The 25796-nt window shown below is 43.3% G+C and overlaps 2 protein-coding genes and 1 long non-coding RNA gene across 3 annotated transcripts in view; 2 read left to right on the top strand and 1 right to left on the bottom strand.

Moving 5' to 3' along the window:
• The window catches only part of LOC309717043 (sialic acid-binding Ig-like lectin 14), a 287651-nt gene that overhangs the window by 8552 nt on the left and 253303 nt on the right, over window positions 1–25796 (bottom strand). The window lies entirely within an intron of this gene.
• LOC309718038 (dynein axonemal heavy chain 5-like) lies at window positions 12852–15457 on the top strand (the record flags this gene model as incomplete). The annotated part of the gene is made up of 5 exons (XM_082552983.1): window positions 12852–13003; window positions 13118–13237; window positions 13315–13420; window positions 13629–13774; window positions 15004–15457. 5 exons carry the CDS (start codon window positions 12852–12854, stop codon window positions 15080–15082), a joined length of 603 nt encoding a protein of 200 aa, XP_082409109.1. The 3' UTR covers window positions 15083–15457.
• LOC309717047 lies at window positions 15558–18256 on the top strand. Its single transcript, XR_014279616.1, has 3 exons — window positions 15558–15799; window positions 17866–17966; window positions 18050–18256. It is a non-coding gene; the product is annotated as an uncharacterized lncRNA (long non-coding RNA).

Raw genomic sequence — 25796 nt, 5'->3', positions numbered from 1 at the left:
AGTCTCTTTTCATCTGCAGGTCAGCGTCCTGTTACATGTCTGTTATCTATCTTTGTTCCTTCAGCACCAAGAACAGAAACCTTAATGAGGAGTGTCCCAGCTGAGGCCCGAGTCCCAGCAGCTGAGAGGCTGCTCACAGTTCGCTCACAGTTTATTGAAAAAGTGTCTGAACCTGTTTTAAACAAACGTCTGGATAAACTCCTGCAGCAGCGTGTTATCAATGATCAGGAGATGGAATCAGTCAGATCACAGCAGAGCAAATAAAGCTCGAGACTTGATGGACACGAGGAAGTTAAGCCAGCTCACTGCTGATCGCTGCTCTCTGTGAGGAGGATCGATGCCTTTCCACAGAGCTGAACCTGAATGAAGACAGACTTGGAAAGAGTCAATGGAGCTGTGACCATGAATCTCAAAGACCACTGACGGTGTCATTGTGATCTTCATGTGACGTGTTTTTAAACTGCACTTTAGTTCTGAAAGTGCCTCTCATTAAAACCTGGACTCTGATTAGATGCTCAGCAGGACATTGGATGGACTGAAGCAGAGTCTGGGACCTCAGTAATTATTAGTGCACAAACCAGCAAATATGTGAAGCTCCATTAATGCTGAACCACATCTACAGGTTGAAGAGCAACACCTCAGGTTATCTGGGACCAGCGTCAGTTTCCAACAATATAACTGAAGCTGTTTTTACCTGTAATGCTGGAATAAGCTACTGAATCACATGATCAGTGTTTACAATCTGTTTACTGAGGTTTAAACTGTCCTCTGTGCTTCTGCTTTGAGCAGCACGTTGTGCTTCTGCCTGTTTAAATAAAGTTTTGCTGCTTGCTTTCTTATGCTGGAGTTTGAATTCAGAGATCAAGAACTATAAATGAATTAACACCCACAGAGGAGGCAGCTTTGTTGTGTGTTTGGTTACAGAGTCACTAAGAAACACACACAATCCCCCGGCCTGGGTTACCATGGAGACAGTCAAACTTTCATTCACTTCCTGTTTCCACTGTTAGTCTGACTTCACTGGTTGGTCCCAGAGTATCAGAGACTCGTCCTCAGACAGACGCACACAGGTGAGTCAGCACAGGTATTATAACCCTGCTGGTTTCTGATCTGACATCGTCTCATTATTATTACTGAGTCTTGTTTTTATTTGGGAGCTTTATTAACACCACATTTATCTTCATTTTATCTGTGGTCTGATGATAGATGATGGCAGCACAGTTTCACAGAAAGATGATACCATCAGTCAAATGTAAGAAAAAAGGAAATTATTGAAATGAAATGTTTATATTAAACATTAAAAAAGAGAAAAAGCTTTTTGTAAAATCTCTTATTTAAAAACGAACAGCTTTCATTGGTAGCAGGTGAGAAACTGTGGCTGTGTGAATAAAGGAGTTCAGCACATGTGCATCAGAGCACACAGCAGGGGTAACCTGGACATCTGTGAAGGTTATTAATGCACAACTATAGCTGCAGGTTTAAGAGCAGTGCATGCTGCAGTCAGAACTGTTACCCAATGAAAAGATCTGCAGCTTCATGAAGCAGCTGAAAGATCAAACAGTCCAACATTTACAAAGTGCTGTTAGACGTCCAGCAGAAGCAGTACAGATGTGCCCCTGTCCCACATTCAGTCAAAATGAATGAGCTGCATATTTTAAAAATGAGATTACTGAGAATATTTGAATTGTGACTCAGATGGCAGATCCAGGCTCTCAGCCTCCAGCTGAAGCTTCCAGTCCTCCCCCAGCCAGAAGCTCTGATGCTGGGCTGAGAGACTTTGATCCTTCCCTGGATCCAGAAGTCCAGGAGGGAGAAGGAGAACAGGACCTCCTTCCTGATCTGGAGAGGCCTGAGGGAAAGAAAGATGGAGCAGACAGAGCTTTGAACAAATCCAAACCTCCTGAGCTTCACCTCCACAAAGGTGCAGACACTGATGCACAGATTCACATGTGACACCTGGCAGCGTCCAGCTTGTGCCGCTGACATTATCTCCACTCTGATACAAGCCTCATTCACTCGCTCACACACGTTCATACAATCACCTTTTCCTCACAGTCACACACATGAATGTAATGAGGGGAACTCGGGGTTCACTGTCATTCCTCAGGATCCTTTGATATGCAGACTGGAGGCTCTGTTCTGTGGATGAAACACCGACTGCCTGAACCACTCTGAAGTGTTCATGATGGACTTCATCCTGATTAACACTACAATACTTGTTAGAGGCCTTTTATATGTAATAATATTCTTTTCCATTAAAGCTCTGAACATTCTCACTCTTTCTGGACCAGGTGTGACACGTGAAGGACACCGGCAAATAGGAGGACAGAACCTGAGAGCATTAGTCACATGACTTCAGCTGCTGCTGCCTCACCAACCACTGGCCCCTCGGTGAGTCTAGAGTTACAGCAGTGACCACAGGAAGTGCACACGTGTGATCTAAAGCTACATGTGGGCCTGTAACGATCAGTCTTCTCACTGTGGTAGACGGGTTTGTGAGTCCCTGTGATGCTGGGAGTGTCCAGGACAGTCGCTCCTGATCGGGTCTCTCATGGAAAGGCTTGAGTTAAGTTAGCCAAAGAGATGCGACTCAGACTGACTTCATCATGTTGGCAACGTGTCTGCATTGATAAATTCCAGTTATTCACAAATCAGAGAATAATTCCAGTCATTCAGAGACAGATTGTGATTGTTTGGAGGATGTAATCGTTTCCTTCAGGGAGCGTGTTGGACGCTCAGTGTCCGGGTGATTAGCTGGCTGATGCAACTACTTAGAATCAGTTTGTGAATATGAAGAAAATCAGTGCAGTCACTGGACAAACTCTGATTCTTCCTAGTTTCACTCTTGTTTCAGTCCAGTGTGACTGAGGTGGTAAAAAATAATGGGAGGAGGTGATCTGACTTTTAGCCACACAGCTGTCTGGTAGAGAAAAAGCCTTTGTGCACAACTTTCTTAAAGGCAAACAGCACCATGTTCACTGCAGCTGCAGCAAAGAGTGAAAGTTGGACTGAGAATGTTGTGACTGTTTCATGAGAAAGAGCAGGAAAACAACCATCACACACCCAGACACAGTGCTGGGATTAGAATTAGACTTTAGAGCCAAATGTAGGACAAAAGCTTTAATATAAAAGAGGAAAACCCAACAACAGCCAGAGCATGAAGCTCAAAACTATACCAATCACCAAGAAAGCTGACAGGCCTGTGACACGTCAGAGACGCCGTTCAAATCATAAAGAAGTTGGTTTATTAACAACATGTAAAAAACCAAAATAATCAAGTCAACCTTCAGTTTAGAGCGAGTAGACCAATCAGGCACAGCAACAGCTCTAGAATAAGCAACAATTTTATGTATTACAAACAACCTTTCATATACCCACATACATATGGCTCATATGCTGTTTAAAAAGGGATCAAAGACCCAACAGATTACACAAAGTATAAAAATACTTTCATTCAGACAACAGTCAGCTGTGCATGAGACAGAGAGCCGACTACAGTTAGTAACATGGACTCACTTTGTTTCAGACACGACACAAAGTAACACAAAGCCACAAAGAGCAGAAACATCAAAAAGGAGCTGTGAGGCTAACAGCCACCCACACTTCCTGTGATGCATAATGAAAACAACATTAACCTGAAGGATGATAACAACAGAAATAAGTCTAAGCTAACGTTACACAGCGCTCACACAGCGCTGACTGTACAGGCCTCACACAGCTACGACCTGCATCCACAACACCTGATTCTACTGAACACAAACAAGTTAATGATATCTGAGCAATCCAGGGAAGGCTTCCAGGAACGTGAGGATCCAAAGACAGCTCTACAACAGCATCAGTCAGCAACAATGTTACTAATCACTGACTCTTTCATCCTTTTATACTCAATCAAAAAGTGCTGTGTTCACATTTGTGTCTGCTGAAAAGACTGAAAATGTTTTAAAGTTTGAATAAACTGACTGAACTTCTCACGAGTCCAACCGTGAGGAACACTTCCCCCCATGACACATCACAGGAGAACGTCTCAGTGGATGGGGGACAGTAGCTCAGTTTAGGCAGTCGCACTCAGAATCGATGCCTCCAGTCAGGGTCAAACGTGGTCCATTTATAATCATTTATAATTAAAGGGCTGCTGTAATGTTTGATTTATGTTGTATGACACAGAAGTGTATTACTTCGAAAATGTTATGCAATAAACTGTTTCATCAGTTGGAATAATTTAAATGGCTATGTTTGCATGGATAATTGTGAGTAGGATATATGTAAAAAAGTAAGTTAGATTAACTCAACTAATGTAATTTGTCAACTCAATATTACCAGAAATTTTAAATTAATATTAGGTTGCTTAAACTTAATTATGCTTTTACAGGTCAAAGTAAATCATGTTGGTTTGTTGAACTAGTTGAGTTAGCCAAACCTAAAAATTACTTGCTGGATTTACTTAATAATATGCAAAATTTGTAACTTAAAAAGTTGAGTGGAAATTGTTACCTCAATTTTTTAAAGTTGAGCCAACAAAACATTTTTAGAGTGTGGTAATGAGCAGCCTGCAGAGCTCTCCAACCACCCCGTCTTTAAAGCCCATGAAAGGTTTTCCTTTGCATGGTGAACTTTGGTGACAGAGTGCAGAGGAAGTGCTCTGTCTGCGTCACGTTAAAGGAACCTGAACTCCATCACGTTCTGTATTTCCAGCCTTTACTGGGGAAATGTCTGTTCTTCCTGAGAACCGCTGAGAAGGCCATAACCACCGCTAACATGCAGCAGGTCAGTAACTGGTCTGGGTCACCTACTCACCTGCAAATTTAACAAACTGCACAGACCTCATTGGTTGATTGTGACATGGATGCAGCCAATCATTCTGATCTTCTCGAGCAACCTGATGTTTCCAGGAAGTGAACTTTGGCGTGTTGGACTGCAGCGGTGGCGGCGGCGTCCTGAACAGTCTGGAAACTCTGCTGACTCACATCATGTTACCTGCTCTCAGGTCGCAGCAGGTAAAACACCTCCATCGATTCAGGCTTTCACTGAGCACAAAAAGGGAGATGTTTTAAGCTTCCAGTGATCACATGATGCCATATATGAAGACTTTGTTGATGGTGGGAAGGAAAAACTCTCTTTAAACAGGAAGAGACTGAAAGCAAAGAAAGGGGCAGGGAGGGGCAGCCATGAGGGGTAAATCCTGTGAAGAGAAGCCAGTGTAGGAGAAATCTGCTGTTTCTAGTCCCTGTCGGGACTCTTGCTGCAGCATTTTGGATTAACTGAAGGCTTTTCAGGGAGTTTTTAGGACTTCCTGATAATAATGAATTACAGTCGTCCAGCCTGGAAGTAATACAGTGGGGCAAAAAAGTATTTAGTCAGCCACCGATTGTGCAAGTTCCCCCACTTAAAATGATGACAGAGGTCAGTAATTTGCACCAGAGGTACACTTCAACTGTGAGAGACAGAATGTGAAAAAAAAATCCATGAATCCACATGGTAGGATTTGTAAAGAATTTATTCGTAAATTAGGGTGGAAAATAAGTATTTGGTCACCTCAAACAAGGAAAATCTCTGGCTCTCACAGACCTGTAACGTCTTCTGTAAGAAGCTTTTCTGTCCCCCACTCGTTACCTGTATGAATGGCACTTGTTTGAACTCATCATCTGTATAAAAGACACCTGTCCACAGCCTCAAACAGTCAGACTCCAAACTCCGCCATGGCCAAGACCAAAGAGCTTTCGAAGGACACCAGGAAAAGTATTGTAGACCTGCACCAGACTGGGAAGAGTGAATCTACAATAGGCAAGCAGCTTGGTGTGAAAAAATCAACTGTGGGAGCAATCATCAGAAAATGGAAGACATACAAGACCACTGATAATCTCCCTCGATCTGGGGCTCCACGCAAGATCTCATCCCGTGGGGTCAAAATGATCATGAGAACGGTGAGCAAAGATCCCAGAACCACACGGGGGGACCTGGTGAATGACCTGCAGAGAGCTGGGACCAAAGTAACAAAGGTCACCATCAGTAACACACTACAACGGCAGGGAATCAAATCCCGCAGTGCCAGACGTGTTCCGCTGCTGAAGCCAGTGCATGTCCAGGCCCGTCTGAAGTTTGCCAGAGAGCACATGGATGATACAGCAGAGGATTGGGAGAATGTCATGTGGTCAGATGAAACCAAAGTAGAACTTTTTGGTATAAACTCAACTCGTCGTGTTTGGAGGAAGAAGAATACTGAGTTGCATCCCAAGAACACCATACCTACTGTGAAGCATGGGGGTGGAAACATCATGCTATGGGGCTGTTTTTCTGCCAAGGGGACAGGACGACTGATCCGTGTTAAGGACAGAATGAATGGGGCCATGTATCGTGAGATTTTGAGCCAAAACCTCCTTCCATCAGTGAGTACTTTGAAGATGAAACGAGGCTGGGTCTTCCAACATGACAATGATCCAAAACACACCGCCCGGGCAACAAAGGAGTGGCTCCGTAAGAAGCATTTGAAAGTCCTGGAGTGGCCTAGCCAGTCTCCAGACCTCAACCCCATAGAAAATCTGTGGCGGGAGTTGAAAGTCCGTGTTGCTCGGCGACAGCCCCAAAACATCACTGCTCTCGAGAAGATCTGCATGGAGGAATGGGCCAAAATACCAGCTACTGTGTGTGCAAACCTGGTAAAGACCTATAGTAAACGTTTGACCTCTGTTATTGCCAACAAAGGTTATGTTACAAAGTATTGAGTTGTATTTTTGTTATTGACCAAATACTTATTTTCCACCCTGATTTACGAATAAATTCTTTACAAATCCTACCATGTGGATTCATGGATTTTTTTTTCACATTCTGTCTCTCACAGTTGAAGTGTACCTCTGGTGCAAATTACTGACCTCTGTCATCATTTTAGGTGGGGGAACTTGCACAATCGGTGGCTGACTAAATACTTTTTTGCCCCACTGTAAATGCATGAACTAGTTTTTCAGCGTCGCTCTGAGACAGGATATTTCTAACTTTAGAGATGTTGCACAAATGGAAGAACGCAGTCTTACATATTTGTTTAATATGTGCATTGAAGGACATGTCCTGGTCAAACATGACTCCAAGGTTCCTCACAGTGTTACTGGAGGCCACACCTTGGGCTTATCTGTACCTGCTGGTTTCTCTTTGTGGGGTTTGACTGTAGAGCAGCTGTTACATAATGATCTATGAAAAGTCTGATTTGTGTGCAGTGCTCCTCCTGATGCTTTTGGCCTGAATAAGGTAAAAAGTGAAACAGGAAACACATTAACCTTTGTTAAAGGAGCTTGCAAAGAAAAGCGTCTGGACTTCTTTAAGTTGCTTGAAGACGTTTCACCTCTCATCCGAGAAGCTTCTTCAGTTCTAAGGTCAAATGGTGGAGAGTCCCAGATATAAACCTAGTGGGAGTGACCCCCCACAGAGGGACAAAAGGACCCCCTGATGATCCTCTAATCGCCTGAGCCAAGGTGTGAAACTGGGTGTGGGTCCCAATCAGCCAGAGTTTCGGGTGTGTTCATTGTGAAACCTGGCCCCACCTTATCATGCGAATTCCTGAGGTCAGATGGCCCAGGATGTGAGTGGGCGTTAAGGCGTCTGGGAAGGGATCTCAAAACTGGATTATAGATGGCAGAGAGTTGGTGTCGTAAACCCCCGCCTCTGTTCAAAGATGGTCGCTCACAGTGGACATAGATGGCTTCTTTCACTCCTCTTTCAAACCATCTGTCCTCTCTGTCCAAAATGTGAACATTGGCATCCTCGAAAGAGTGTCCTTTATCCTTAAGATGCAGATGGACTGCTGAGTCTTGTCCTGTGGAGGTGGCTCTTCTGTGTTGTGCCATGCGCTTGTGAAGTGGCTGTTTGGTCTCTCCAATGTAGAGGTCTGAGCATTCCTCGCTGCACTGTACAGCATACACCACATTGTTAAGTTTATGTTTTGGCGTTTTGTCTTTCGGGTGAACCAGTTTTTGTCTGAGCGTGTTGCTGGGTCTGAAATGCACCGGGATGTCATGCTTGGAGAAAACTCTCCTGAGTTTTTCTGATACACCGGCTACATAGGGGATGACAATGTTGTTGCGTCTGTCCTTCTTATCCTCCCTCGCTGGTGTCTGGTCTTCTTTTCTGTGCCTCTTTGCTGACTTTAAGAACGCCCATTTAGGATAGCCGCACGTTTAGAGTGCTTCCTTTACATGTGTGTGTTCCTTCTTTTTTCCTTCAGGCTTAGAGGGAACATGTTCTGCCCGGTGGTGTAGGGTCCTAATTACTCCAAGTTTGTGTTCCAAAGGGTGATGGGAGTCAAAGAGGAGGTACTGGTCCGTGTGTGTGGGCTTCCGGTAAACGTCGATGTTGAGTTTGCCGTTCTCTTCAATGTGCACAGCGCAGTCCAGGAAAGGCAAACAGTCGTCCTTTGTGTCTTCCCTGGTGAACCTGATGTTTTTATCCACAGCGTTGATGTGCGCAGTGAAGGATTCCACTTCTTGTGTCTTGATTTTGACCCAGGTGTCGTCCACATATCTGTACCAGTGGCTGGGTACTCTTCCTTTGAAAGAGCCAAGAGCCTTCCTTTCCACTTCCTCCATGTAAAGGTTGGCTACAATAGGTGACACGGGGGAGCCCATGGCACAGCCATGTTTTTGTCTGTAAAAGCCTTCGTTGTACTTGAAATATGTAGTGGTGAGGCAGAGGTCTAACAGTGTGCAGATCTGATCGGGTGTGAAGTTGGTCCTGTCCTCCAAGGAGCTGTCTTCTTGTAGTCGTTTTCTGACAGTCTCCACGGCCTCCGTGGTGGGTATGCAAGTGAAGAGAGAGACTACATCAAAGGACACCATGGTTTCATCTGGATCCAGGGTAAGTTTCTGGACCTTGTCGGTGAAGTCGGTGGAGTTCTTGATGTGGTGTGGGGTGTTCCCCACGAGAGGAGCAAGGATGGTAGCAAGGTGTTTAGCAATGTTATAAGTGGCTGAGTTTATGCTACTGACTATGGGTCTGAGTGGGACAGCTTTCTTGTGGATTTTAGGAATGATGCAGGGTATGGCATCCCCTGGGTAAAGGCGGTGATATGTAAGGCGGTCAATAATTTTGTCCTTTTCAAAGTCTTGAAGGCAAGCTATAACTTTCTTTTTGTAGCTGCTTGTGGGGTCTCGCTTTAGGGCTTCGTAGGTATTGTTGTCACTGAGGAGAGTAGTGATCTTTGTATGGTAATCTGTAGTGTTTAGGACCACGGTGCATCTTCCCTTATCAGCTGGTAAAACAGTGATGTTGTGGTCTTTGCTCAGGGAAGCGACGGCCTTCTTTTCCTGTATTGTGAGGTTGGATGGAGGGACTTTGGCACTGGAGAGCGGGGCTGAGACTTTCATCCTGATTTGCTCTGCTTCTGTCTGTGATAATTTATTAATCCGTATGGCAGATTCTGTGGCTGTGATGAGGTCCACTATGGGCAACTGTTGTGGAGAAATGGCAAAATTGAGTCCTTTGGCTAATACTCTCTTTTCAGGTTCAGTGAGAATCCTGTCTGAAAAGTTCTTAACCCATTTCTCCTGACTGACTTCAGGTCTGTTTTCTTCTCTGGGTTGTGTAGGTTCAGGATGAGGAGTGTGTGTTTTTGAAAGCAAGGTGTGAAATTTCCTGCGTTGTCTTTCTTTTCCTTTAGAGTGTTGGGCCCGCTGAGCCTTGTCCACAAACTTGTAAACCTCTTAGAGATTGGAGAGGGTAGAAGGATTTCCAGTTCCTGCAGGGTCTGGCTGATCTTGATCTGGAGGGCATCTATGGTGAAATGGACCTGTCTTATCCTTTCACTTAAAAGGTGATTTTGTGCTCTCTGTAGAATCAAGTCTGCTCTGTATCCCCTGACAGTGGATCCAAGGCGCAGGCTCTTAGGAACAACTCTGCTTTGTCTACATCTTAGGTTGAAACGGAGATGGTTCCTATAATCCGCTAGTTTCCTTGATTCCCTTTCATACTCCCGCACCAGTTGAAGGGTGTTCCTCCCAAAATGTACGGCAATATGTCTGTGAAGGTGCAGCGTATGTCTGTACAGTGCAGCGAGGAATGCTCAGACCTCTACATTGGAGAGACCAAACAGCCACTTCACAAGCGCATGGCACAACACAGAAGAGCCACCTCCACAGGACAAGACTCAGCAGTCCATCTGCATCTTAAGGATAAAGGACACTCTTTCGAGGATGCCAATGTTCACATTTTGGACAGAGAGGACAGATGGTTTGAAAGAGGAGTGAAAGAAGCATCTATGTCCACTGTGAGCGACCATCTTTGAACAGAGGCGGGGGTTTACGACACCAACTCTCTGCCATCTATAATCCAGTTTTGAGATCCCTTCCCAGACGCCTTAACGCCCACTCACATCCTGGGCCATCTGACCTCAGGAATTCGCATGATAAGGTGGGGCCAGGTTTCACAATGAACACACCCGAAACTCTGGCTGATTGGGACCCACACCCAGTTTCACACCTTGGCTCAGGCGATTAGAGGATCATCAGGGGGTCCTTTTGTCCCTCTGTGGGGGGTTACTCCCACTAGGTTTATATCTGGGACTCTCCACCATTTGACCTTAGAACTGAAGAAGCTTCTCGGATGAGAGGTGAAACGTCTTCAAGCAACTTAAAGAAGTCCAGACGCTTTTCTTTGCAAGCTCCTTTGACTACGATGACCTGGATAACTGAGAACCTTCACAGACATTAACCTTTGTTGTTATTGCTGACTTTTGACCCTGTGCCCAGTCGTGGGGCTCTGTGCAGGATGGCGCCTCGTGTCCACACGTCCAGTCCTTTCTGTCCTCGGTGGATCAGTTTGTCAGTAATCTGAGCTCAGCCCGACTGAACATGGAGAGAAAGTTACAGCTGCAGCACGTGGAGCTTCCTGACGCCATCAGCCAGCTGAGCAGCCCTGCAGACTACAGAGCAGCAGGTATGAAGCTCAAGCTGTTCACATCTCACACAAACAATAAGACTGTTGGAAATACAGGAAACATCGTTTAAAGGTTTAAAAATCAACTCTCAGGTAAATCAAACCAGTTTATCTGTGGAAGCTGAAGGAAGAATCTGACCTGAGACGATGGCTTCTTTGAAATAATGAGTCCGTGTTCACGTGTGTTTGGAGGAACTCGTGTGTTTCACTCTCAGCTAATAACAGTGAGCTGGTGGAGTGTCTGGAGGAGGTGTTGACCCTGTGGACCAATCAAATCAAGCAGGTACTGACGGAGAGCAAGCAGATGAGAAAAGAGGCCGACGACATCGGGCCGTCGGTCGAGCTGGAGCACTGGAAGAGCCACACGGTGACCTTCAACAGGTAGACGTGTCCTCTCAGCTGGATCTCCTGTAGCGTCAGCATTTACAGGTTTCACTTTAAACTCAGTTTATCAAACATGATCTGACGTCTGTGGACAGAAGCTCCTCAGACCTGGAACAGTTTAGTCTCCACTCTGAGACTTCAAGACAAAACCACTTTTACACAATATAACTTTCTGTTATTTCTCTTTCTGCTCTTTAAAGTTGAAATGTTCCAAAATATTCATGTGTTTGTTTGTATAATAGTTTTTAACCCTTTCATGCATGAATTATGACGACATCAATCAGGATTCTTTCTTTAGTATTTTTATTCATCTTTAGGGATGAAAAAAGATTTTTGAACTTCATTTTCTTAAACATGTATTTTTCCATCTTGGTTTGAAGAAATGTTTTGCGCACTTACACTGGCTGACCAGTAGGTGGCAGGTATGGAGCGACACATCAGAGTCCAATATAGAGTTTATGTGCAAGTACGACATCAACACTGCCACGAATACAAGCAAACAGCCTTTGAACAGCTGTGTGTGTGTGTGTGTGTGTGTGTGTGTGTGTGTGTGTGTGTGTGTGTGTGTGTGTGTGTGTGTCAGTCTGCTGGAGGAAGTGAAGGGCTCTCAGGTGAAGAGGTCTCTGGGGGTCCTGCAGGTGGCTCAGTCTGGGTGCCTGCATGCCTTCAGTTCACAGCTGTTGTCTCGACGATGCTGACATCATCACTGATCGATTTATTGATTTATCAGGACAGAGACATCACTGTGGTGGCCAACGAGGCAAAGGACAACGTCAAGTATCTTTACACCCTCAACAAGTTCTTTGGATCTGTGGAAAAATCCACTCCTGTGAGAAAAACACTCTTCATGTCTTTCTGTATAAAACCGTCTGCAGCTGTTTGAGTCCTTCATGATTGTGAGGAACAGAAAACAGTGAAGACATCGTCACACATCATTCACAGAGAGGGTGTAGTCACAAGTCACAGCTGAGACAAAGGCCTGTCTGTAACTTAAGAAGAAGAAGAAAGAATTAAAGTGACTGTTTAAAAACTAAAGACTTCTTCTTTTCTTTTCTCAGTTTCAGACTTTTAAAAATGTTTAAAAAGATCAAAGAGACAAACAGGTTTCAATAGGACAGAGATCACAGCTCAGTCTGAGATGTTCCAGCTCTGATTTATCAGCAGTATTTCTCTGATTGATCTTTTTTATTAGTTTGTATTTTCTGTGATGGTGAATTTGTCAGTTTGTGCTGATGAGTCGGGTGTTTCACCTCCACCAGCTTCTTTTTTAATGGTTTTTATTATTTCTTCTTTTGCATCGTGTTCTGATGACAAACCGTTTTCTTGTTACTGGATCAGATATGGTGGATACAGGATTCTCCAGCTCAGCCTGAATGTGCATTTATTTGATCTCTACATGTCAGTAATGAGGCTGCTGTCTGTTCCTGCTGTGTCAGCAGCTTTGTTTCTCACACTGAAGCTCGTATCAGTCACCGGACAAACCGTCTCTCATCCTCCGTCTTCCTTTTCTCCTGGCTCCACAGACCAGGATGCTGGAGCACATTCCCAGTCTGATGAACGGCATCAAGATGATCCACGTGGTGTCCCAGTACTACAACACCTCAGAGAGGATGAGCTCACTGCTGCTCAAGGTCACCAACCAGATGATCAGCACCTGCAGGAGCTACCTGCTGCAGGGCATGAGGCGTGTCTGGGAGCACAGCAGGTACCGCAGCACACCTGAAACTTACATTAGACTTAAACTCCTGTTCAGATCGTCATAGAGTTTAGACTCAGACTAACAAATAGACTCAGTAACATGTGTGTGTGTGTGTGTCAGGCCGGTGCTGCTGCAGAGAATCTCTGACTGCTGTAATCTGAATGCGGCGTATCAGCGAAGCTTCCACAGCGTCAGAGACAAACTGAGAGAAAACCCTGAGAACAGACAGTTTGACTTCAGGTGATCAGTAACTGACTCTGAGTCAGAGCGTGTCAGCAGCGTCACGCTAACCTTTACACACGTGTGTGTGATTTCAGTGAGAACTACATCTTCGGGAAGTTTGACTCTTTCTGCCGCCGTCTGGAGAAGATGGCCGACATGGCGTCCACGCTGGAGAGCCTGGCTGCTCTGCAGAGCATGAAGGTGGATGATTGTCAGATTAGAAACAAGTGACTCCATCAGATATTCATCAATGCACAATAATAATTATAATAAGACATTTATAATATAAAAATGGTCGAATTAAAGCCAATGCAAAGCTACAGTGATGAATGGACATTTGTAATGATTTTGTATAAATGTATTTCCTCCTTTTATTATTTATTAATCGTGTCAAAAGTCTATTTTCCAGTTCTTCCATTTCAGTGTGACAGAAATGAGACGGATTCAAACTGAGCTCAGGTGGAGGGCGTGGAGAAGATCTGTGTTCGCTACCAGACCATCGTCTCCACAACTGAATCCAAGACCTGTGACGTCCTGGATCAGCGCAAACTGGAGGTGACTTCAAGGGGAAACAATAGAATAAGATAAACAGAATAACATACGATACAAAATAGAAAAATACTATATCTGTCATTTATGACAATAATCATTGAATTATACTTTGAATCTCAGTGTTTACGTGAATCCTAGTTTGGTCTTCACAGTATTGGCCAACAATAACAATGATTGATTGGATCATTGCTCACATTTATTTTTTAAAATCAGCTGAGAAAAGATCTAATTTCAGTTTTTCATCAGAGGTGAAGGTCACCGACTGCCAGACAGTCACGGGACTTACAAAGATACAGAAGACTTGATTTTCAGTCTCATCATGTGCATCCCTGTGCTCTGCTGCCAAAACTGAATCTTGATTTCTTTGAAAATTCTGAAATGATTCTGATCATTCTCCAATTTTATTATTATGGTCTGTGTGTCAGATTGGGCCTGAATATTATTCCAGATATGCTTCCTGACAGAAATCTTCTTCTTTTCTTAATCCTGTGCTTTTGGAGCAGCTTTGTGCTTTCAGTTTCTGTAAAAGTGTGTTAAGAAAACAAAAAAGGCTCTACAGTGTGTTTGTGGTTTGGTGTTTTAATGGTTTCTTTTTCTTTGTAATAATAGAAAAGCTGGTGCTCAGAGGAAGAGGGCGGCTTTACTTGTGTCTGTTAGGATGCCTGGGTCGTTGACCCAGGGGTTTTGAGTTTATTATATTATTTATACTTTCTAGTTTTTGGTTTCTTTGAGTTCTGTCTTATGGTTTATGTCTCTGTCTTCTCTAGTTGCTCTGTCTCCCCTGTCAGCTGTATCCCCTTGTCTAGTTCGCGTCTCTGTGTGTCCTTAGTGGCTATATCCCCGTGTCCAGTCAGTGTCTGTGTCTGCCCTGGTCCCACGTCTCTGTTCCCTCTGTTGCAGTGCGTGCGAGTCTGTGTCTTTGTTCTGTCTGTGTTATGTGTTTCCTGTTTTACTTTGAAAGTCCATGTCTGATGTTAATGTGTCTGGTTTTGCTTCCCCTTGTCTCGTTAGGCCTGATTTGCCCCAGCTGTGTTTCCCTCCTGTTACTCATTCCCTGATTGCTCCTTCTGTGTATTTAAGCCCTGTGTTTCTCTGTGTCCGTGTCGTGATCTACCGTTTTCCTAGCTGTGTGTTCTGTCATTCCTCTAGTTTAAGTTTGTTTTGAGTTTTTTCAGTTATGTTATATTTTGAGTCTTAAATTAAAGCCTTTTTGAGTTCACTTCTGTCTCCAGAGTCTGCACCTTGGGTCCTATTCCTGCCTGCACACAGCCACACCTAACAGTGTCAGTGACAGAAATGAAAAGAAGCTGAAATGAGTGAGAAGGACGATGAAGGAAACATCTGTGCTGTGTCTGCTCTGTAAGGAGAATCTCTGTGTTTCTTTGAATTCTTGCACTTTGACTGTCTGCTCTCCTGATAACTGATGATGGAGGAGAAGACATGAAAAACAAAACAGCTGAATAGAAACTACTGACTCTGCAGGACCCGTTGTCCTCAGTCACCATGTTGACCTCAAAACGTCTCAATCACAAATGTGGTGTTACAGATGTCACCAATTACAAGCCAAATGTTGTGTATTACAAATGTGTTATTATCATGTAATTGTAAGTTTGTATGCTGTGTTATCATCACATCCTAAAATAAGAGCTCTTTAACACCTCAGCAGAGATCAGGTGCTGTTGTTCTTTTGAACACTTCACCTTTTAAAACACTGAAAATGATAAGAAATGAGAGGCAGAGTGAAGAGAAGGGGCTCAACACACATCCTAGGGGAGCCTGTGTTCAGTGTTCTTGTGCTGGAGGTGTTGCTGCTGACCTGTCTGCTGTCTTCCTCTCAGGAAATCCAGCAGCCAGTTACACAGCGAGGTGCTGATGCCCAGCAGATCCAGTTTGTGAATGAGTTGCTGGGGAAAGATGGTGTTGAACACTGAAGTCCGTGAACATCATTCTAACGTATGAGTGTCCAGATGTGTGAGGGCTGAATAAGAGGACAGTTGAAATGGCATCCTTGGTCGAGAGGTTTGACCGGTATGTGACTGACATGGATCCAGGTTGGAGGGAAGTTTTGATTTGATGCATGACTAACTGTTCACAGCTCTTCATAATGATGGAGGTGAGTGGGACCAGACAGTTGTCCTTCATGCAGGAGGGACACGACTACTTCAGTACAGGAATAATGGTGGAGAGTTTGAGGCTTGTGAGAACAACAGCCTGACTCAGTGAAGGATTAAAGATGTCTGTGAAGTATGATTGGACTACAACAACCAACATTCATCAGTCCTATAAATGAGATTGTCACGGTCTGTCTGACAGACCGTGGGGATATGGGGGAATGAGGACCCAAAACGCATGGTTCTGCGATGCAAACGGTGCACTTTATTTACAGTGAAGGTAACAGATGCACAATAAATCCCCTTTGCTCCCTAGACTCCCATGTGTGTGTTCCCCTCCGACGTCCGTGCTCGTGCTCCCGGCAGGACAATACAGAAGCAGCCGTTAAACACTGAACCCGCGCGCACACACGATCCGCACTTCCTAATACTACACACTGACTTGGAGTCTTAGCTTAATGATCCCGCGCCAGTGGGAGCTCCAACACTCTCCTAAGTAGCTCCCCCGACGAGCCCTGATCACCAACAGGTGTGTGGCAGGAACTTCAGGTGTGGCCAGTCCTCCTGCAGGGCCACACCCATCAGGCCTGCATGTGGCTGTTCTCCATCCTCCAGCCACACATGTACACACCCTGCCTCTACATATGAGTGGAACACCAAACACAGCATAGTGCAGAAAAACACACATCCCCAAATAACAACAACAACACTAATAATAATAATAATAATAATAATCCATCCTGCTCACGGACCCCCGAGTCCTCCAGAGCCGGGTCCGTGACAGAGATGGTGATATTCACACAGGTCACTTTTTGATGGGCGGAGCAATGTAATTACGCACTGACTGATTTGCGCGTTTAGAATTTACACATTTGGTTTTTAAATGCTTTTCTTGTTTGTTTCACTACTAATATAGCTACTTTTGGATTATTTATGTATTTATTTATGTGAGATGTTCTTTTTTTTATTTTGTATTTGTTATTTGGTCGAGTGTGTAAGACAGATAAAGACTGGAACGGCCTGTAAACACAGTTATAGTGGAAAAAAGAAGCCAGTTTCTCTGTTTCCCTCCCACTGTGGTGTTTTTGTTCTACATTTGAATCAAATGTTTTGGGTTTTTCTGAACACAGACTGCTGCCTATGCACTTGTACCTTTATTAAAAAACAAATATTTGATGGAAGTTGAGTCTCTGAAGGCACACAGGTGTTTGTGCCAAGCAGGAGCTCTCTCTAAAGCACTTGTTGGTAAAAATGAATCCATTCAGTGTGACTGGACCTTCATGTTCTCTACCTGATCTCCCCTCATGGCTTTTTTTTACCAATGTTACACTACAGTGCTATTGATCCGTATCCATCCCCTCCCTGCTCAGCATGACCTCCATGACTGTTAGTAATAAAATATGCGTTCCTGTGGGTCACTTTGGGTCGATAAACCTTTTGGAGAGTGTGCGCACGGCAGCATCATCATCACAGTGGAGCTTCATCACAGCTTAATCTGTAGGAGTTGTGCGGGACTGTGGGTGTTCAGAGGATGTGAAATGGCCCTGCCCCTATAATCTGAGCTTTGTCTTGAACTAGAAGAGCTAATCTGCCTATGGGGCCTCTTAGAATAGACACAACAGTCTATTCAACCAAGGCTGCTACTAAACGAGATGCACAGATGTGGCCACACATCATTCTCCATATGTGATCCTCTCGGGCACCTGCTTCAGGCACTTGTAGCATCAAATTAATCCAAATTAATATAAATTTTATATAAAATATGATGTCCAAATCACGGACAAGCAGCATCCCACCGCTGTTTATGTTTTTAAACCGATTTTGCACAGAGAAGCATTTTTTGAAAACTGTATTGATTAGGGCTGTTCGATATAACGATATTGTCACGGCCAGGCGGATCAGCTGCACACTGATCAGCCCTCTCTGTTTCTCTTCCTCTTCTCTCTCGCCGGGGCGGAACTCACTGTGGGTTCACGCCCTCAGCCCACGCCCTCGGGAAATGAGACACCTGGGTCTCATTAAGGGGAGCAGCATTTAAGCCAGGAGGTGACTGCTGTTCGTCGCTGGATCGTTGTCTACCACGCGTTAGTGAAGTCAAGCTACAGCAAGTTTAGTTAAGAGTGTTTTCCTTTGTGCGTCGTTCTTAACCCTGTCTCCCTGTCTACAGAGCTTCCTGGATTTCCCCCGTGTGATTCCCGTGTGGTAGTGTCGGAGTGTGAGCCTGTGATCGTGTGAGTGGATACTCTGAAGAACGCGTGCTTTCCCCTGGACTTCCCTGGAGACCCCTTCTCCCCCCACTCAGCTGTACATAACACCCCCCCGCACATTCTTGTATATACACTCCACACTGACTCCAAGATGGCGCGGCCACGTCCTGGCGAAGTCTGTGGTCCCCACATGCTTCAAAAGATCCACCATCATCCCTGTGCCCAAGAACAGCAAACCCTCATCCCTGAACGATTACCGGCCAGTTGCACTGACCTCGGTAGTAATGAAGGTGTTTGAGAGGCTGCTGAAGAACATCATCTCCTCCTCCATCCCAGACACCACAGATCCGCTGCAGTTCGCCTACAGATCCAACAGATCCACAGAGGATGCCATCGCCCACGTCCTACACACCACTCTCAGCCACGTGGACAAGAAACAGGGTAACTATGTGCGAATGCTGTTTGTTGATTACAGTTCAGCGTTTAACACAATAGTGCCCTGCAGACTGTTCACAAAGCTGAGGGATCTGGGACTTAACAGCCGTCTGTGTGCATGGGTGTTGGACTTCCTCACTGGCAGAACTCAGGTGGTGAGGGTGGGCAGGTGCTTCTCCAACAGCATCACCATCAACACAGGAGCACCTCAGGGATGTGTCCTCTCGCCACTGCTCTACTCCCTCTACACTTCAGACTGTGTGGCCACCCATGGCTCCAACTCAATTGTGAAGTTTGCTGACGACACAGTGGTGTTGGGTGCCATCTCCAACAACGATGAGGCGGCCTACATGGATGAAGTGAAGAATCTGGCATCGTGGTGCCAGGACAACCACCTCCAGCTGAACGTCAGCAAGACCAAGGAGCTGGTGGTGGACTTCAGAAGGGGTCAGCACAGAGACTACAAGCCCATTATCATCAATGGAGCTCCAGTGGAGAGGGTGCAGTCCTTCAAGTATCTTGGTGTCCACATCTCCTCAGACCTGACATGGGCTGCCCACATTCAGGTCCAGACCAAAAAGGCTAGGCAGCGCCTGTATCACCTACGACAACTGAGGAAGTTCAGGGTCTCTCCAAAGATCCTCAGGATTTTCTATACAGGCGCTGTGGAGAGCATCCTCACACAGAACATGACATCGTGGTTTGGGAACAGCTGTGTGAAGGACCAAAAAGCTCTCCAGAGAGTGATCCGTACAGCAGAACGCTGCTGCAGGATTGCTCTCCCCCCGCTTCAGGACACCTACACCAGGAGATGCCGGACTAGAGCAGCGCAGATACTGAAGGACCCGTCCCATCCTGGCAGCAAACTGTTCCAACTTCTGCAATCTGGTAGAAGGTTCCGCATCTTCCGGGCAAGGACAGAGAGACTCAAGAGGAGCTTCTATCCCCAAGCCATCCGTGCCCTAAACACACACACCCGCCCTCTCACATCATCTATAATTGACTGAGACAGGACTCTTCCAGACACTAAACCAAGGCACAATGTACATTTCAATTCCTTTAATTTTAAATATGTCTATATTGTCTATCCTGTAAAATAGTCAGATTGTCTATTCATATTAATGTACAGAATTCACCTGCTTGCTGCTACTACTGCACATTCACCCAGTGTATATACTATATATATATATATATATATATATATATATATATATATATATATATATATAGTATATATATATATATATATATATATATATTTATATTTATATATAATGTTCTTCCTCTACACCCCCCCCCCAATTTTTGCACATGTCGAGGAGCGTGTCAGGCTACATTTCACTGTGTGTTATACTTGTATAACTATGCATGTGACAAATAATAAAGACCCTAGAACCTACACCTGGTGACTTGTAAATAAACCCTTCTTGTGAGCATCAGAACCGGAGTCCTGCGCTTGAGTCCTCCTCCAAACCGTAACAGATATATATCGGATGACGATATAAAAACATCTATCGTTTCATTTTACGCTATTGTTTGTTTCGTGGTGTCGCAAAATAAACTGTTTACGGCTGTTTTTCATGGTTTGATGGTCACTGTAGTGTTTATATTAATTTCTTAAAGTTCTCTCTTTCTCTTATATTTAATATAACCACACTACGGACACACAAGCGCCTGTTTTTATGCGTTGTCGTTAGCAACAACGACGGTAAAACCATCGCGTGTCCGCTTGTTTATGTTCCACATAAACCTTTCACAATAAAGCTCAAGATCCTGTTGAGACTTTTCAAAATAAACTGAATCACGTGAAAGATGCAGAGTGTTTACGGATGAGAAGCAAAAAATAAAGCTTAGACTCAAACGTTAGAACAGGCTTTTCCCCACAGCACGCCATGGAATATATACTCACAAAGAAAACGGCGGCCGTTGCAACTTCTGTCTAAAAATGTATCGTTTCAATTAAAACACTGGACTCCAGCTACACGACGCCCAGCTGGAAACACTTCACGCAAGTCGAGCTGCCCGAGATTCACAGAATTTACAGAAAATGTTACATTTTTGCAGGGACGATTCTAGGATCAGAGCTTTGGGGGTGCTGAGCACCCAGAGAGCTGCCCAGCCAACCAAGATACACTTTACTCGTCACAATGAGACTTCTTCCCCGTCTCTGTCGGTCCCTGCATCCTCCCTGTCCTCATCGTCTGTTGTCTTCGTCTCCTTTATCAATCATCATAATTTTACCATCTCTGTGCAAGTCTGAAAATTTCTTTATTAAATCATAAGATTCTTAAATTCCTCGTCACAAAACATGACATCACTGTTTTGTACATTTTAACAATTTAATCCCCACAATTGTGAAAGAAAAGCAAAACACTTTTTTGAAAAGTCTGTAACAAAACCTGATCAAGGTTATTTAAATGCTGCAAAAGAAGAATGGATTGGAATAAAAAAAATACATATCCAAACCTTAATTACTGGAGGAGAATAATGAGTGATGCTCATAGTGAGTAAAAAGTAAACTGAGTGCATTTTTTGGACAGAAATTCACTTTTAATATGTATGTATAATATAATACAGATGCATAAAAAACACTCCCGAAACACAATAAATTATTACAAAATATTAAAAAAAGAATATAAAAATGGAGACAACTTTGCCTGTAGTAGAATGTATACAATGCATGAAAAAATCTTTATTGCAGATACTAATTTTGTGTTGTAAGATTTATGAGTTTCATGCTTTCATAGTGGTCCTTGGGAGAGCTTGACATTTTTATCAGGTGGTACACACTGTAAAAAGTTTGAGAAACACTGATAAGTGTATGTGTGCTTTTGGAAAACGTTTAAAGCTGCAGTACAGAATCTTTGAAACCAGCTTAAAACATTTTTAGAATATAAACAGAGTTTCTGCTTCTCTTTACAGCTCCTCACTCCACCAGGGCTGTTTGGCACTTTCTGATAGTGTGCAAATGTGATGTACGTACTGCGGCAGTCATACAGACAACTGGACGGTCCAAACGTTGGCCTACCTATTACTGGCTGAGGTTTCAGTAGAGTTGTGGCTAAACCACATAAAAATATGTCATTAATTTTAATTTCCCCAATCAATGATAATGTTATGTTGGAATGTTGTTAAAGAGGGTCAAAAATGTTTCAACCCAGTTTGTTTTGCAGATTCTGTACAGCAGCTTTAATATAGGGAGGACACAACTTCCAGATTGTGTGAGTAAAATCAGGTTTTTTTTCTCTTTGTCAGTTTAACAGTTTCTGTTGTGCCTGTCACTGTTCCCTGTCTGTTTTCTTACCTGGTTCTTCCTGACCTTGTACTTTCTCCTCACATTCCCCTCTTTGGACTGACAATCATACACAAATAGATTGTATCAGGCACGTGCAGGGGGGCTGGAGGGGCTTGAGCACCTGCCCCTTTCCTGATGGGTGCCCAAAGTGCCCTTTTGTTGAGGCAACTTTTAAATTTTTTTTTTAAAATTTATTTATTTTTTATGTGTGTGGGCGTGCGGAGTCCTGTCGGTGCCCCTCGACAATAATATATATATGGGCTCAAAATGTGGTCATAATTATTTTGTACTTGTAAAAAAGATTTGTATGTGTAAAAAAGATTTGTATGTGTAAAAAAGATTTGTGTGTGCGTAAAAAAGATTTGTATGTGTAAAAAAGATTTGTGTGTGCGTAAAAAAGATTTGTGTGCGTAAAAAAGATTTGTATGTGTAAAAAAGATTTGTGTGTGCGTAAAAAAGATTTGTATGTGTAAAAAAGATTTGTGTGTGCGTAAAAAAGATTTGTGTGTGGACTTAAAAAAAAAAACCCCTGCAAGTTACAAGTACGGATTTTGACCCTATTTTTCTTCCTTTCATCTGATTGGTCAATGTCATGTCAATCACATGTAACAATCCAATCAGAGAACAGATGGGTTTGGCTGTCGGAGGGGCGCTTTTTTGAACTGCAGGTCCTTGAAGGGTGATACAGTTTGAAGCTGGAGGATCGCTATATAAATATCCGATAGCAGCTAGGTCCCCTAACTTTCAGTAGCTGTTGAAAGGAAAAAGTTGTGGTATATCAGTGGTTAGAAATACCATTATTAGGGGAGACCGGGGATAGTTGTAACATTTTTGACATTTCTGTCTGTAAATTGGAGCTCTTTTAAGGTAGTGGATTCAAAATGTAATGCAAAGTATTTACATGTCTCTGCTATTAAATAGTGCAGCTATTTTCTCTGCAGCACAATTACCCATTGCATGGTATGGTCTCAAACACAAAGAGTGAAATGTTACAATTAACCCCATAGTCTGGGTTAGTTGTAACATACCCCGGGGTGAGATGTAACACAATGAAATAAGGGTACTAACAAAATATTAACATGTAATCTTTGTTTATTCAACACATGAATGCACTTAGAGCCATTTATGTAGCTCTGTGTGTGTGTGACAGAATGCAGAAATCTAGCTTTTGAACATATACCAACCCCCCAAAAAAGACAAATTATGGAATTTTCTGCAACTGAATATTTCATTAATTTTGGTTGGTCTTCCTTGAGTTTGGCCTCATTGGCTCAGTGGGCATTATAACCTACAACTCTTGCACCAATTTTGAACATAACAATGAAGCTGAAAAAATGTAGTTGTTCACCAGCATCGCAATTCCATTACTTTTTATCATGGCTTACCTTGGTGTGGTTTGCAAAGTGCTTCAGAAAGATGAGGAAATCTGTTTCTTGCACCCATCCTGACTTATTTCCACTACCAGTACTTCCTACTGGTCCATCTCTGACACAGAGGTCTGCATAATGTATGTGTGGGAACACAAACAGTGGAGGAATTGTGTTGCCAATGGCATTAACCACATATACAAATGTGACCAGTGAACCTCTCTCTGCTGATGTCGTTGCCCCAACTTGTTTAATATAAGTTAAAGTAATAGTGTGGTAAGTTGTAACATCTGCATTATTGTTACAACTAATCCAGACTGTTGCTGTTACAACTGACCCAGACTCCTATAGCCATGAACTAGCTAACATTAGAGCCAACGGCTAAAACATTACATACAAACATACAACATACAAATAACATAATTCAGGTTTGATGAGTTTAACTGCAAAGCAGATAATGCTATTAGAAATTGAAATAAAGTAGAAAAACTTACTTTTTGGCATACAAATTACTTTTTTTCGTGTTAAATTGTCTGTGTGTGACAAAATGTGCTGATTTTTCACATGTGATAGCAGAAGTGAGTTGGGCGTGCACAGGATGAGTCACATCATTTGAAACTTAGCCCTGATTGGAGAAATTGGAAGTGTTACAACTGACCCACGTTACAACTATCCCCGGTCTCCCCTACTTTAGGATTAGTTTAACACAAAGTCGGGGCTGACCCAGGACCATTGCTGTGAGTCACAGTGCCCAGCATAAAAGTCCTTTCACATCGGACGCAGGATGTGCTGCTAATGCTAACTGCTAACTAAAAGCAAAGGATCCAGAATTTGTTACGCTGGCTGCTGGGCTCTGTGGGTTTTTGCAGCAGCTCAACCTGTACTAGATGCACCTGCTCCTTGTCTTTTCTATCTCTGACTTTATGTCCTCTACAAGAGTTTGGTTTTTTTGCTGGTTCTTCAAATGTTCAATAAAAACATGTATGCTAATTCAGGGAGAATGGACTGCCATACCCGTTTGTGAGCGAGGGAGGGAGAAAAAGGAAAAGTATGAGCTGTCACCGAGCAGAAACGGGAGATGGAAGCATGTAAATATAATAATAACCATTGCAGCCAAGAAGAGTGCCTGAAGAGCCCAGTTGCTATGCTATTAAGACTTGACTGTACACTGTGTTCGCGTTTTTCTCCGAAACAATAAGTTTCGTTGAAGCAGCCTTTCAACGCCTCTCTCTGTCTCTCGCTAGCAAAGTTCACCCAGACAACAAAGTAAAGCTAGTTTTTGACACGAACCCGACGTATTAGCCAGAGGTCCCTTTACTATGGTTCGAAGCTGCGGACCTGTTTTATATACGCACAGAATAGTTTTCTATACGAGATTGCTTCAAAAAGTGCAGCCTTACCTAATGTCCACCCTACTGTTACTCATTTATATTAAGATTTAAACATCTAGTTGGTATTGGTACGGCGAGTAACCTTCAGTAATAAATCACACAGCAATAGTACATTCATGTAGTTGTAAAAAGCATGGTAATATATTACGTAATCTAAAGTATTCAGAATACATTACTGTCATTGAGTAACGTAACGAAATACGTTACAAAATACATTTTGGGGCATGTAATCTGTAATCTGTAGTGGAATACATTTTAAAAGTAATCTTCCCAACACTGGGTAAAGATAATATGAGGAGACACGATGAAGAACATTTCTAAGTCTAATTAAAGTCGAATGACATAGTTTTAAAATAAAATATACCTCAGATGTTAACTCTGAGGCCAGACTAGATTGCTTTAAGATTTTAAAAGAGGCATTTGAAAAAAATCAAGATGACAATTTAGTCATCACTACTGCCTTTAAAGCAGCAGCTGAACGGCTTCATAAAAGCTTTTAACACTGCTGAAAAAAACCTGGCGAGTTTGGATTTCTTTGGAGGATTCATGAAGACACTGAGATTCATTGCTAGGTGCTTCAGAATAGTGTCGTAAAAAGATGAATCTTCTGATTTCAGTACAGTGAAGAACTTGTCCAGAGATCCAAACTCCTTGATAAGGCCTATTAAATCCAGTTCTTTGTATTCTTGAATGGCCAAGAAAGACACAAGGCTCAAAGTGGTCAAAGCTCAAAAAAAAGAGCTTTAATTTTACATATTCCGGAATATGGAGACCTGAACACACGAACACACAAGCTCAGGTCTCAAGCAGAAAAAGGAAGCCAGGTTATTTATGTACTTCTCAACGTCACACCACACTTTAAGTTTCGATCAAACACTCTGCTTAGTTTCACTTTCTGCCTGCAGTTACCGCGCTCAAAGCTGGCCCTCTCTTATACCTAAACCAATATAATCAGCAAATAAGATTCAAAATATATATTTCAAAACTCAACAGGCGACAGCTGTGGCCTTAATTAATTTATCCATGTTGTTGTTAAGAATTTCCAGGGATTTAGTGCATCTCACTTCAGAAAGTACCAAATCTGTCAGATGGTTGATAGCTAGGCTTAATTCTTCTGGATCCAGAAAATATTTGGTTTTCCTGTGGGATTTCTGCAAGATTCTCATATATAGAAAAGCACTAAATTCATTGGCAATTAGCTTAGCATCAGGTGACACTA

The sequence above is a fragment of the Aulonocara stuartgranti genome (assembly GCF_965226115.1).
Source record: "Aulonocara stuartgranti genome assembly, chromosome: 11".
Lineage (NCBI taxonomy): Eukaryota > Metazoa > Chordata > Actinopteri > Cichliformes > Cichlidae > Aulonocara > Aulonocara stuartgranti.
Note: the sequence above shows the minus strand (reverse complement) of the source record. Positions and strands in the feature narration are given on the sequence as shown.